This window comes from Bicyclus anynana, chromosome 19, assembly GCF_947172395.1.
Source record: "Bicyclus anynana chromosome 19, ilBicAnyn1.1, whole genome shotgun sequence".
Taxonomy (NCBI): Eukaryota; Metazoa; Arthropoda; class Insecta; order Lepidoptera; family Nymphalidae; genus Bicyclus; species Bicyclus anynana.
The window spans coordinates 8,910,849-8,926,598 of record NC_069101.1 but is presented as its reverse complement, the minus strand read 5'-3'; the positions used below and the strand labels follow the sequence as shown (position 1 = coordinate 8,926,598).

Here is a 15,750-nt window from a genome sequence, read left to right as displayed (position 1 = left end):
GCATGTAAGGTGTCTCGAACCGGAAACTGTACCAGTTTGATGGCAGCGAACAACATTTTTATGAGCTGTTTTTTGTGCGCTGGGTCGCAGTGAGAACCAGTCCTTTCATTGAGCGAATTTTGGATTAGTTTCGTTACGTTTCCGTGCGTTCAGTTTTACGGACGACTCGTAATACGAGTAATGCGTTATAAAATTTATATTGAAAAATTTTATTGTAATGACAAAAAATATATACAAGCAGTAGTTTGACTTCATACTATAGGTCGAATCGCGATCGATCAGCCTTATTTAAATCTACCAATCAAAAAACAATTTTAACAGAAACGCGTTTTATTGATCACTTCCTATTTTCCTACAATTTACAAAGAATTTTATATAAAAAAAGTGTATTTACAATCACAAAACTAAATGGAAACAGAAAGTTGGCAAATGTAATTAAATGCTGAAGGCGGGCAGCCCTATCGCATTACGTACCGCGCGGCTGTAGGTATTCATTTCAAAAATACGGCCGAGTTCCAATACTGCTTGTATATATTTTTACTGTGATCTAATTGAAAGTCCAATTCGGTTCTATGATTCGGTATCTGGCTGTATTCGCTATTGTGTATAAATTGAAATAATAATACATTTTATATTCCCTGAAACATTGAAATATGCCGTAAGTTATTAAATAGCTTCCACTGTAGTGAAACTTTAACGCATATATTAATTTCATTTTTAAGCGAATTTTCATAACTCCACATTCAGCAAAGTGATTATATTACGATTTATGGCGCACAAAACGTTCTAAGAAGTTTTAACTTATCTTCTTTTGTTTCAGATTAATCAGAAGTAATGCGCGGACTGGACTGAATAAAATTAAAAATGCATCTACAAACTGTTTTAATATTAAGCGCTATTTTCCTTTGCAACGCGAAACTGCCGCGGTTAAGACAACACGTTCCAGAGCTACCACAGTATCTCGCACAGAATTCTCACAGCTCAATACGAGAAGAGCTAACAAAGTATCTCGCACAGAATTCTCACAGCTCAATACGAGACGAGTTACCAAAGAATCTCGCACATAATTCTCAAAGCTCAATACAAGACGAGCTACCACAGTATCTCGCACAGAATTCACACAACTCTATAATAGAGAGGAGAAATGAGAGAACAAATCGAATAGTCGACCAATACAGAACAAGGCATCGAAGGGAATCGTTCAATTCGCGTTCATATGAATCCGGTTTGGTATGGGCGCACACAGAGAGGTTGGACGATAGCGGAGATGTGATTTTGCGGTGGGTGAACACAGATTCGAGTATTACATTCAGATTGGAGGCGAGGACCCGTGGTTACGTGGGCTTAGGATTCAATTCGGCGAGGAATATGAGAAAGGCGGACTTGGTCGTGGCCTGGGTGGACGACACGCATGGCAACGCACAAATTCTGGTGAGTTTGCACCTGTTGTTTTTTTCTCACGTTCCGTGGTGGTCTTGTAAAATTATGCGCTAACAAGATTTAAGACGCAATTTGGCTTAGAATATAGATTTTTATTATGCATCGTAAACAAAATTGGTTGGGTTACTAAAATTATAAAGGCGAAATATGCGTGTCTGGATGTGTGTATGTGTGTGTTTGTTAGACCTTCATGCCGTAATTATTGATCCGATTTGAACTACTGCTACTTTTTATCCAAGAAAAATCAATACTTGGTTGATGGATTTTGTTATAAACAGAATATAATGCAAGCTCCTTCTTATTTGTTCGTTTGTCTAATTTATAAACATTTTAATTTATTATATATTATTTATATTATTTAATTTTATTATTGTGAGTGTAGTTCTATAGTAAATGGATAAATATGAACTGAATAAAGAAAATGTATTTTACAGTTGTCTAGTTAAAAAATAATTGGTTCCCAAGCGCTGCTCAGTTTCTGCTAGCGTTGAATTCTAATTAAATTATTCTCATATCACTAGCATTCGTCGTATATTTTATGTTTTATCGTGCAAAATGTATACTCGTATCTAGATTATGAAATAATTTTCATACATTTCTAAAACTTTGAGGTCAAATATCGCTCTGATTATGTTTAGGTTGAAGTTAGTTTTTAATTCGTAATTACGTAACTCAGTAACCGCTAAAAAAAAACAAGCCACGAGCCCATACAGAAGTAGGTACAACCCCATAGTTCCAAATGCAATAACATTGTCTTACCATGTATTTAATACTTGCCCGTATGTGGGCTTCTAAAAGGTTCTATTAAATATATTATAATGATTTTTCCTCCTTGTAATGCATAACATATGCTGAACTAAACACTGCTAATTTTTAGTTAACAGATAAGGTAGGATTTTAGAAAAAAAAAACATTTTTTTTTCGTGACATACATTCAATGCCTTAAAACAGCACTTTTACTGTAAGGTACAACCTACCGTTGTATGTATTTTGCTATAGGGCTGTAGATTAACTATTAATATTAAATTAACTGTTAAGAATAACTGTATTTTCTTTATTTTATTAAGAAGATTATATTGAATAACGTCCACAAAAACTTGAGTAAGTAAATAAGGGTTCAGAGCTGTATGCTTTTTGAAGAAATACAAAATATGAATATCAAATCTTTAACTTTTCTTATACAGCTTTAATGCGGGTAAAATTCCCAACTTATTGAATATAAATTGCCTTAAGTATTTTATGTCCATTCACATATAATGTTAAACAGATGTTTGGTTGTTATACTAAAAGCAACAATGTCATCGCATCTACCAAATTGTACCTACATTTTGATAAATTGCGGTCTTCTCATAATATATGCTCTTACTAGGGTTGCCAACATTTTTTCTGAAATATAATATGGTAAAATATAGCATTTTATGAAATAAGCAAAACAATAGATAATTTTTAAAAACAATATTCATTTCTGAAATAAGAGTGGCATGGGGTATGCTTTATCACATTTTATTATCATTTTTTTATAATTTGTTCGTTTAATGATATATGATCTCAATAAGGTAAACAAGTTCGGATAGGCTAGACGCTATTGCATTTGTCAAAAACTAATATTCATTAATTTTTAAGATTAAAATTTTCTTTGTTAGATTTCAGCGTTGAAAATACAGCATTTTCGCGAACTATATATTTCTTCAAAAGTATATATAGTACGCAGACCCGAAATATGATAATATATGTATATTATAGTATATAGGTTGGCAACCCTAGCGCTTACAGACCCTAATATCAGGTTTACAAATATTTATCATTGGACAACCTAATACCACATAAAGTTGGCCCCAAAAATATCGCTTTTAAGACACGAAAATTATGACTGAATTGATAATATAACTTAACTTTTACTAGCTTTATAGTAAGACTTCGTGCGCACTACCTATATGGTAGAATTTTGGTGACCCCTCTGCAGCATATGTATTTATTATTTAGGTTCGATTCCCAACGAGGGTAAGTTACGATTTCATATTTTCTTGATTGTCTCTGGTCTGGTATGGTGGTAGTCTTCGGTCGTGAATAGCTTAAACCCTAATGACAGCATTCCGCTTGCTCCGTGTAGAAATCGGTGTATACTTAAGGTAAATAAAACGATCTTACGATCACTGATAACCAACCATTTGGAATTAAAGGGAAATGCAAGATTACAGAGTAGACATTTTAACTTCATAATAACTACAAATTTTTTAAAATAATAACTCATAATCGCAAGCGAAGCCACTAACATTTCCTTGTGCATGAAATAAGGACGCAAAGGTTTCTGTATAGTATTACCAACAGGATTATTTGTGAATCAAAGTTTTATGTTACGTCAAAAGGTTCCCATTCATCCCATTTAATATAGAATCCTAACAAGGTATCTACTTACGTAACATGAATAAAAAGATTTTGCGTCCCACGCTGTTAACTTTAGACTGTACGCCTTTGTATTAAGAGCGATTGTGACGGCAAATGTAGATTGTTTCTGAAACAATAGTTATGCTGCGGTTTTTGATTGCTGTCAACGTCCTACTTACCGGACCATGACGGTTGCCACCATCATCTTAACTGTCTCTTTGTATACGTTGAGTTCGTACTTCTCACCTGCCGGACAAGTGCAAGCCGGACTCGACGGTCGAGGGTTCCGTACAAATCAGTCTTCGTCATAAATTGAAAACTATATCATAAACATAATAAAAAAATTATTCAAGCTTGTGCCAATGAATGCCTTTCAAACACCACACATTATGGTTAACATAATTCAAAATTATGACCGCCATTTCTTGAAAATTCATTGATGAAAACCCTGTTTTTTGTGATTAACTATTACTTAACAACAGACTATACTTTTTCGTGTATTTTTAGTTTAAGACGATATTCCTTGCCATATTGCATAGTTCATGGTTACGGGAATTACCCTATATTTTGATTCTCTTAAGAGTTTCGAAATATACAATAAATAAATAGATACGGCAAGTTATGCCATAAAACACTATGGCATAAATTCCGGACTTATTTTTTTATTGTTTCACACATTCAAGGGACTGTAAACCTGAAATACTAGTTTTAATTTCAATACCTCCACGCGTTTTCGAGATAAAGGGAGACAGATACGAGTTAATAGACGAACAAAAAAGTGATCCTATAAGGATCTGATTTTTCGTTTTGAGGAACCCTAAAACTGGAGTTAAAGCGGTTTTTTGTAACCTTACGCTCATAATCTGCACGTACTTATGGAAAAAAACCTGAACAGTTGATCCAGTTGAATCTGAGTCCATATTGCAAACATTACGGGAACTAAATACGGGCCAAAATTTCATAATTAACTTCTAATTCTAATTCAAAATTCAATTATTTCAAGTACCTAGTTAGATTACTTTTGTTTTTTTTGTAATTCTTTACAAGTTATAATAAGTGATGATGCATTCTAAGATGGAAGCGGGTTAACTTGTTAGGAGGAGGATGAAAATCCACACTCCTTTCGGTTTCTACACGACATCGTACCGGAACGCTAAATCGCTTGGCGGTACGTTTTTGCCAGTAGGGTGGTAACTAGCCACGGCGGAAGCCTCTCACCAGCCAGACCTGGAAAATCTGCCCAGCCGGAGATCGAACCCAGTACCTCCGTTTTGTAAAACCACCGCGCATACCACTGCGCCACGGAGGCCGTCAAAAATTTTGATACAGATGTAGTTTCTGTGTTATTTGGGTAAATGAACCAACTTTTTTATTTATTTAGTTCATATAACAAAAGTTAGTTATTCATGAAACCATTGCAGTGGCTCTTTGGTCATAGCTCGTAAAACTGAAAAATTAATTACCTACCTGTATTCGCCAGTGCTCTGGTTATTATGCCAGTCAAAATATTTTAACGCAAACAGTACCAAGAGAATTTTCAGTTCTAAATTATATTACTTAAATTTTCTGGCATTATGACGGATATAATATATTTACTAACGTTTGTATTTTGTTTAGTCTGTGTATACTTTGGAGCCGTGATAGCCCAGTGGATATGAGCTCTGCCTCCGATTCTGGAGGGGTAGGTTCGAATCTGGTCCGGCGCTCCAACTTTTCAGTTGTGTGCATTTTAAGAAATCACGTGCCTTTAACGGTGAAGGAAAACATCGTGAGGGAACCTGCACTCCAGAGAATTTTCTTAATTCTCTGCGTGTGTAAAGTCTGCCAATCCGCATTGGGCCAGCGTGGTGGACTATTGGCCTAACCCCTCGCATTCAGAGAGGAGCGAACCTCGAGCTCAGCAGTGAGCTGAATATGGGTTGATAATGATGATGATGATGATGATGATGATGATGATGATGATGATACTTTGGTATATTTCATTAATGGCACATGTGAAATACATCTCCGTCTTTAATTATTATGATCTGTGATCCTTATGTACTATATGGGAACCGGATATGTGGTATGTTAGCGGTTTAAATGTAAATAAAATTAACGTTTAGACTACACATACGTTCGCCTGTCCAGAGAATGCAAAGAAAAGTCTCGAGATATCACAAAAAATATTTTACAAGTAAGTACTTACTCAATGTATGTATGAGAGCCGTTATAGCCCAGTGGATATGACCTCTGCCTTGGATTCGGAGGGCGTAGGTTCGAATCCGCACTTCCAACTTTTTAAATATCACGTGTCACCTCCTTCAAAAACGGTGAAGGAAATGGCATGAGGAAACCTGAGAGTTTTCTTAATTCTGTGTGAAGTCTGTTAAACCGCATTGGGTCAGCATGGTGGACTATTGGCCTAATACCTCTCATTTTGAGAGGAGACTCGTGCTCGACGGTTAGCCGATCATGGGTTGCTAATGATGATAACTTAATGTACAAGTTAATGGAGAAAACAATTCTATATTTTTTATTCAATTTTGTAATGAAGTATTGTATGAGATGGAGATAATCCAACAAATAAAAATCGATCTAGCGATTCTTGCTCGTATAACTGATGTAGTTTTGAAATACAGGTAACAAGTTTGCTTTATAAAGCGACAAGCTTTTAAAGTGTTTTAAGAAGAAAAATAAATACTTTATTGCACGCAAAAATACAGTTATAAATAAAAACAATAAAAATGATAATTTAAACTTAGCATGCAAAGGCGGCCTTATTACTATAAGTAATCTCTACCAGGCAACCCCTGACGAGAGAACTTGTGAAGAAAGAGCGGGTAGGTGCAATATATATATATATATATGTGTGCTTTAATATAAAATATGAATAATGTATTTCCTAATGCTTCATTAGTTATCGTACCTACGTAGGATTTTATTGAATAGGTATAACGTTGTATAGCCATTTGGGCTCGGGATTACATAGTAGTAAGAAACCTTTCAAATTTAGCCTTTTATACGTAAAGGGTGAATCTTCTCGCTATCGTCAGATATATCAGAATTCCATTCGAGTTGCCCAAACAAAGCCAGTTGGTTTGATTGCGTTTTTTCTACTGGAGCTTGAATAAAATATACCTTCTATTTGCAAGGGATTCATTTCAAAGACACCGTTTTTACTCGAGTCAGGTATTTTAAGATGTAATTAAAGCTTTATCAGCTGTATTTGCATAACGGTCGCGCTAATTAGAAACGTTTCTTTGGTTCTTTTAATATGAAATGAAAGTTGGCTAAGTGAATACAAGTAAATAATGTTATGTTTGTGATTTAGTTTAAGTGTCTGTAATTTCCAATTTGTTTGATTTACGTGGATATATGAGATTTTTTTATTAAATTCTTCAGAGCATTATTTTTTAAATGAATCGTGTATTTTATTTTCATCTTATTGTATGACTAGTAGAATTTGTACGAACACAATTTACTCAATAATAACGGAATAAAACCGAACGAAATTGTATATTTTATATAAAATAGTGTCCACCAAATATTGCGACATCCACATAAAAAGGTAAATGGAAAAAAACATCTATTCCAAATTATTGTGTAGCCGAAAGATAGGAATTTGACAAAAATCCACAATTCGAGTTTCTTTCCCACTTCGAGTGTTATAGAACTTTTTTGCTTTTCTTCTGTATTCTACGTGACATCGGAAAAAATACATTCAGCCAACATTAATGATGTTACAAAACTCATCTGTAAAGTTTTTGTTGTACAAGCAATATGCCCAACAGTAAGAAATATCTACTCAATCTAAAAACTATCAGTTGTCATGGCTTTTTATGGATCTCTATCACAGATATAAGAGGTAACTAGATTTATAAAGTGCCAATTCTTTGTATTGAACCCAGCGTACTCAGGGGCGTGGCCTAAATGGCTGTTTAACATTTAGTGAAAAATTAAATATGTCACCCTTACTTTAGAGTTGAATATTATTTATTCCTTTTGTCACAGAACAAAACAAGACTGCTGGTACACGCTTGCGATGTTCCGCACACCCGGGTGTACGCGGGCTACGCCCCCTTGCTACTTCTATTGCTAAAAGCGTTAGCTTTTAGCGTTGTCTGTTCTGTGATCTCTATTATAGGCTTTAGATGACATTTTTTAACCTATGAGTAAACACTGATTACTTCAATAAATGTAAGATAAATGCAGCTTTTTAACCGACTTCAAAAAAAAGGAGGAGGTTTGTCGATTCGACCGTATATTTCTTTTTTTTTTTTATGTGTGTTTATAGTTATTGTAGAGAATACGCTTTTATTCTAGCGCTTGGCTGAAATTATGGCTGATGGTAAGGGAAAATGTAGCCTATGGTGGAATCAGCCTGGATGCCTAGACAATTCTTGACGGCACGGCGGTAGAAAAAATTGAAGCTGCGTTAGCAATGCCACTAAAATGTTTTTTTATAGTCCCAAGGGACTATGTAAGCAGCTCTGAGTGATGATTAGTGTAATGATTATATTGGTACTGTAAATCAAAACTTATTAGTATTTTAAGCAGTTATTATAGTTATTAAATCATTGAATATAAGTAATTAGGATAAACTCAAGATTTATATTTAAGTAAGTAATGTTGAAAAGACTATTTGTAGTCTATTGAAGAAGTATAAGTTAAAAAAAAATCAGCTAATTTAAATATTCAAATATCCAAAAATAGACTGTTTTAGAATATTCCAAAGACGTAGTACTAAAGACTAAAGAGCCATTATAAATTCAATACAAATGTCACTGTTGTTAAAGTTCTTTTGTCATTCAATAAGCAGTAGAACACAGCGAGGAGTTTATGCGATTGTACTATCAAAGTGGACATTGATAAATGGTCGAACAACAGAGAAGCTTTAGGGGGCTTTAGGTATGTGCTAAGTACATATTGGATAGGCTGTGACTGCCTGCACAATGTATTATACCTACTTAATACTTTACATACGAGTAAATCTAACTTAGGTATTGTAGTTTATCTCGACACATTAACATAATAAGCTTGTAATATATGTATGAACTGCCTCGTTCGTCCAATAGTTAAAGAAGGCTTCGCATACGAGTCCTAGGTCGAGTTATGAGACTCTTCTGTCTTCCAAGAAATTCTCTCTAAAAATTGTAAGTGGGGAAGTTGGTGACTACACCCCCTTGCCTTGTATGGTAAGCCATCAGTCTCAGTCATTCATATCATCAGCCTGTATTCGTCCACTGCTGGATCCTCCACCTACCTCATCCAGCCACTTCCCAATACCTTCTTAATGTCGTCGGTCCATCTGGTTGGAGGGCGTCTTACACTTGAGCCTACGTGATGAGCTAGCGTTGGCTGGTACTTGGTTTCCACTGTACACGTCTGCCCCAGCGGTCATCTGTTCTGTGACAAGTATGACTCACCCACTGCCACTATAGGGTGCTAATCCTTTGAGCTACGTCGATTAATTTCGTTATCCTACGGATTTCCTCATTCCGGATGAAATCCTTCAGAGAGATCCCTAACATAGCCCACTCCATAGCTCGCTGAGCGACTTTAAATTTGTGAATAAGGCCAACCATCAGTGTCCATTATCATTAACTAGCGGACGCCCGCGACTTCGTCCGCGTGGAATTCAGTTTTTCACAAATCCCGCGGGAATCATGGATTTTTCCGGGGTAGCCTATGTGTTAATCCAGAGTAAAATCTATTTCCATTCCAAATTTCAACCAAATCGCTTCAGTAGCCGCAGCGTAAAAGAGGAAAAAATATACTTACACACTTACACACGTTCACACTTACACACAAACTTTCGCTTTTATAATATTAGTGTGATATATGACAATTGACAGTGATAATGCCATCCTAAACCCGCCATCCAAAGCTGGTTATAATTATAGCATGGCATGTCTAAGCTCCATGTCCATATCAATACAATTTCTCATAATAAGACAATACCTATGATGATGATGAAAAGTCATGATGATGATATTTTGTCGTGCGACATATCTTTAGTATGCCTTTCGTACTTTGTCTTAACTTATCGCATCGGTCGCCGCCTAATGGCATGCAGTGCCCAAACCGCAAATATTCCATTTGCATACTGATCTATTTGTGGTCGAAATTAGGACAGGTCTTGCTGAAGTGGCACTGGTGATTAACATGAAGTCTTAAGATTATTTACTTACACATAGCCCATCTATACTAATATTATAAAGCTGAAGAGTTTGTTTGTTTAAACGCGCTAATCTCAGAAACTACTGGTCCGATTTGAAAATTTCTTTCAGTGTTAGATAGCCCATTTATCGAGGAAGGCTATATAGGCTATATATTATTCCCGTATTCCTACGGGAACGGGGGTAATATATAGCCTATAGCGGCATCAGCTAGTGATGGATATGTTCCTAATGAAACTTCCTTTTAAGTGAGAAGAGGCTTATTCCCTGAAAAATAGGGTTATGATTATGGTGATGATGATTACTAAGGAACAGGACCGTAATGTTATAACGATGTAACTCAATAGTACCCAACTAGTTTCGTGTAAAATATGCTAAATTTGAAGTTTCGGATGGATGGTGGTGTTTTTTTAATTAAAGATTGATCGAGTTTGAGAAAGGCTCAGATTTAGATGTTACTTTAATTACAAAAAGAAATAAACTCTTTATCAACCAAAATTTTACCTTACGCAACTAATTGGAGAAGAGACAAAATGGGCCTGGAAAGGAGAAAACATCCTGGCTAAAAACCATGTGCAAATGGTTTAGTAAGTCACTCTATTCTGTGTAAAACAAACAACCCATATTCGGCTCACTATTGAGCACGAGTCTCCTCTCAGAATGAGAGGAGTTAGGCCTTAGTCAATCACGCTCGCCAAATGTGGATTGGCAAACTTCACACACGTAGAGAATTAAGAAAATTCTTATGTATGCTGGTCACCTCACAATGTTTTTCCTTCATCGTTTGCGACACGTGATATTTAATTTCTTAAAATGCACTTAACTAAAAAGTTGGAGGTGCATGCTCCGGACCGGATACGAACCTACACCCTCCGAATCGAAGGCAAAGGTCATATCCACTGGGCTATCACGTCTCTCTGTACACTTAGCTATTTCTTATTTCAATATTTGCCCAAGAACGAGAGTAAAACCGCAGATCACAGCGAGTATGCTTATAATTGCTGTGTGAACGTGAAATCCTTTTACATGCGGTTAACACATCTGTAGGTAATCTCTGATTATTATACTGCTGATTTATGCGGTTTCTTTGTAATTAAAGTTAACCGAACAGTCATACGTGCGCCATTGTAAAGGATTAAGGGTTCTAAACCCATATAAAATGTCAACAGGGGTTTAGTGTACCTACGGTGGTTAACCGCTACAGCCTGAATTTCTGTTAATGACTCATTGTAAGGTCACACGAACAACTGCTTAACTGATTTTCAGTAATTTAAAAACATCGTCCGTTTAATTTGTATGGAAAACTAATGTTTTTTGCCAATTAATGGCCGTGATTTTCGCAAGTTTAATACAGAATAATACATTAAAGTTTTTTCGCATTGAACGTTAATTTTATTTATTTAAATTACAAAACTGAAACTTTTAAGGACATTAGTCAACGCCCAGTATTCACCCGCGTAGTTCCCGTTCCTGTTAGAATACGGGGATAAAATATAGCCTATGACACTCTCAAATACCGTGGCTTTCTAGTAGCAAAAAATTTGTCAAAATCGGTTCTGTGAATCCACATATTGCTCCCTATAACACCACAAACTTTACCTTTTTATTAAATTAGGATATATTTAAATCTATAGAGCGTCAATAGCTCAAAGGTAAGGCGGTCGGACTCATCACGGTGGTGGTTCGAGCCCCGCCCCGTTGGTCTATTGTCGTACCCACTCCTAGCACAGTCTTTCCCGACTAGTTGGAGGGGAATGGGAATATTGGTCATATTATAAAAACATATGGCAAATATTCTTTTAAAAAAAATCGAATTAATCCACAAATCTGCACTTGGAAATACAGAGACCAGTACATCTTTATAGCCTCTGCAAGTCATTCTGTTGCCAGAGCGTTGCTTGTTAGAGATTGCTCATAGTAATAAAGCTGCCTTTATTTATTTTTTTAGTATTTCATTTGTTTTATATTTCGTGTGCAATAAAGTATTTTTTCTTCTTGTGTTCCAATACTGCCGACTTTCCAACTCCTTCTGATAATTTCTGGAAAGACATTAAATATACAATACACCAATATATTTTCTTGGAACTGCACACTTTACGATCGGCAACCAAAAAACTAACCACTAAATCAGCACGTGTGTTTGTCGTGTTTTTCGCTAATGAACCAAACGTACACTGTACAGTAACAATAGCCGAATAAATTTCACGGGCCAACCCGTATAGTATGACGAACGGTTAACCGCTGCCGTGCCGCGGACTGGGTCCCATTTAATGAGGGGAAATTAAGTCAATGAGGAGAGAAAATCTTGAGTTTATTTGCATTATTTTAAATTTAAATTAAAGCTTATGTTGTTGTTTGCCTAAAGTAATGTATTTGCAAATTTTTGTTTATGTGATTAAAATTTGTTTGTATTATCAATGTAAACTTTGATTATGCTATTGTCTAGCTAAGGTTTAGTTAACCATATTAATTTGTAACTTTTATCTTCTACAGCAGTAGGTAAGGTTTTAATAAATATTTGTGAGTGATATTTTTATAATCATTTCAAATACAGGCATAGCCAATGGCAAAGATGACATACAATGATGTATTTGTATTTTCTACCTCCAGCAGATATTATCTATTAGCAAAATTGCACAAAAACAACCCCTAATGGTTCTGCACAACAGTGCCTTTTCAAAATAAAACAAATTGCCAGTTTAATGAACGAGTTAAAATAGTAATTTTCCCTAAATTATAGTTAACAGTCATTCACAGAATACCTCAATTAATGATATACCACAAATTAAATAACATACATTAAATTGATCAAATTAGTATGCCTTACATTGTGTGCCGTCACTCGAATTCTCGATGCAATCAGTTGTGTGCGCGACTGTACTTCAAAATTCGATTTATTTGTGTGCTCAGTACAGTCACGTAGAAATGACTCATTTTCATGATTTCTTGTCACATAATGACTCATGTAACTAAAACATGTTGACTTTGCATTTTAAAACCACTTTTCTTTGAAGTCCCTCTTTTAGAAGCCAGACAAAAATTAATTAAAACTGGGTTTCTTACTGAAGCTTTACCAACTATTGAAGTACTAGTATTGTTGATTGAGTAACACAAATAGAAAACAGAAAGAGAAATTGGAACTTAATAAGTTTCTGTTGTGATAGAAGCTTTTGAATTTATTTGATGTAATAAAATATGGAATTACATATGATGCGAAGTTAATGTATGTATTCAGTGTTTAACCCAACTTGTGCCCTTGTTGTTGTAAAATACTTATAAAATTTTCTAATCTATATTAAGTAGGTAGAGTAGGGGTAGGGTGGGGCTAGGGTAGAGGTAAGGTTGGGGTAGGAGTAGGGATATAAAGCGAAGCTTGACCGGGTCCGCTAATAAAAAAAGTACAAATGAATTTTTGAATAAAGGCTAATTTGTTCAATTTAATAATTTATAATCATCATCATTATCAACTCATATTCGGCTCACTGCTGACCTCGAGTCTCCTCTCAGAATGAGAGGGCTTAGGCCAATAGTCCACCACGCTGGCCCAATGCGGATTGGCAGACTTTACACAGGCATAGAATTGAGAAAATTCTCTGGTGTGCAGGTTTCCTCACTATGTTTTCCTTCACCGTTTGAGACACGTGCAATTTCTTAATATGCACACAACTGAAAATTTACAATAGATATTTTTATTCATACAAATCAATATCATATGATATTTATCTATACTAATATTATAAAGAGGTAAAGTTTGTAAGTTTGTAAGTTTGTCACATTTTTTAAATGGGGTAATCTTCGGAACTACTGGTCTGATTTCAAAAATTCTTTCACCAGTAGAATGCTACATTATCGGGGAGTGCTATAGGCTATATTTTATATTGGTATCATATATATTAGGCGAGTTAACACAGTTTTTGTCATACAGGTCGGACCGAAAATCCTCTCAAGCAGACTTATTCGCATGCGCTTCCTTAACCATTGTGTAAAATTGAAATTAATGTATGGAGGCTTTATGTATCTTTAAAAGTTCTACAAAAAAATCCGCGACACCATATATCTATTTTCTCTATATATAAGCAGATATAGTACCTTTTGTGTTTTAAAAATTATTAATTTTATATACTTAGGTTTGCGTCATTATTTATGCTACTTTATTTAAATCCTTATCAAAATAAATTATTTAATAATCACAAGGATATTATGGAGATAAGATTTGCTTCTTATAGTATGTTAATTAGTTAAATAGTTTCGGAGATAATACAAAATTTCTAAAAGACGCAGAATTTCCGCTACATGACGACCCGCGCTTTCAATTACGTAGTTCCCGTTCCCGTATGAATATGGGGATCAAACATAGCCTATGACACTCGCAAATAACGTAGCTTTCTATTGGTAAAACAATTTACCAAATCGGTCCAGTAGATCCAAAGATTACCTTCGACAACCACACAAACTTTACCTTATTATAATTTTAGCATAGAAGTCTCTATTTCCCTCTGTCATCGCACCACGCTCATATGGCTGGACCGATTTTGCTAAGGGTAGGGGTAAGGTAGGGAAGGTATAGGGTAGGGTAGGGTAGGGTACGGGTAGGGTAGGGGTTGTGTAAGGGTAGGTAGGGGTAGAGGTAGGGTAGGGATAGGTTAGGGGTAGGGTGGGGTAGGGTAGGTTAGGGCTAGGTAGTGGTAGGGTGGGGGTAGGTTAGGAGTAGGGTAGGAGTAGAGTAGGGGTAGGGTAGGGGTAGGATAGGGGTAGGGTAAGGGTAGGGTAGGGGTAGGGTAAGGGGTAGGGAAAGGGAAGATTACGGGTAGGGTAGGGGTAGGGTAGGGTAGGGGTAGGATACAGTTAGGGTACGGGTAGGGTAGGAGTAGGGTAGAGGTAGGGGATCGATACTGAAGCCTATTTTCTATTTTGAACCGACTTCTTTGTCTGTCTGTCTGCCTTTTTTTTTGACTGGGCATCACGCTGAAACTACAGAATGAATTCAAATGATACTTAAGACGATTTGAGACCATAATACGTAGAAGGATAATAGGATACTTTTTGTCGCGAAAATAAAATCAGAAATTTGTGAAGTAGGGGTAGAAATTTTGTACGGAAAGTCCTTAATTTTTCTAGGCACATTTGTAAATGTAAAGTGATAAGTGGACTATTTATTAGGTATAACTGTATAAGTTATAAAACTTGCAAAATAGAATGTGAAATAGGGGTTGAAAGTTGACATCGATTTTTACGCGGACGAAGTCGCGGGCGTCCGCTAGTATGAAATAAAAGTAAAATCTGGTTCATACCTTTTCTTGACAATTACAAAAAATTAATTAGCCTAGGCGCAATCAATACCTATGTGGTACCATACATTCGGCATCAGATTTTATTAGATGACCATGTACAGATCTATGGTTATCTTGATGGACATAAAAAGTCCACCCACATCAGACATTGTTACATTTCTACAGCTTAGTAGCTCATTGTATGCGATCACAATGACAATTTCTCAACGTGGGAATCTATAACAGGAAAGGCACTCGATTAGATCTATTTATAAGGAAACATCTTTATATTATCTATTCCGAAAGCGACTCACCCATAAGTGTGTGTCGTATGTCTGAGTTTAAAATGCCGCAACACTTGGTGAATCCTAATGGACTAAGAGCCTGTGGAACCCAGACCTTCCTCAGTTTACTCAGTACATAAAAGTACAAAAATAGCTTATGCTACCATATTGGATAGAAGCAGGCGTTACTTTGCAGAAGTTCATCATGAA

General features: G+C 35.8%; 1 protein-coding gene across 1 annotated transcript in view; it reads left to right on the top strand.

Annotated features, from left to right (window-relative positions):
• The window catches only part of LOC112045359 (MOXD1 homolog 1), a 96,289-nt gene that overhangs the window by 51,972 nt on the left and 28,567 nt on the right, over nt 1-15,750 (top strand). Inside the window, exon 2 of the mRNA XM_052887253.1 lies at nt 821-1,431. Coding sequence (XP_052743213.1) covers nt 865-1,431 — 567 coding nt within the window. The 5' untranslated portion in view covers nt 821-864. The remainder of the gene's footprint in view (nt 1-820; nt 1,432-15,750) is intronic.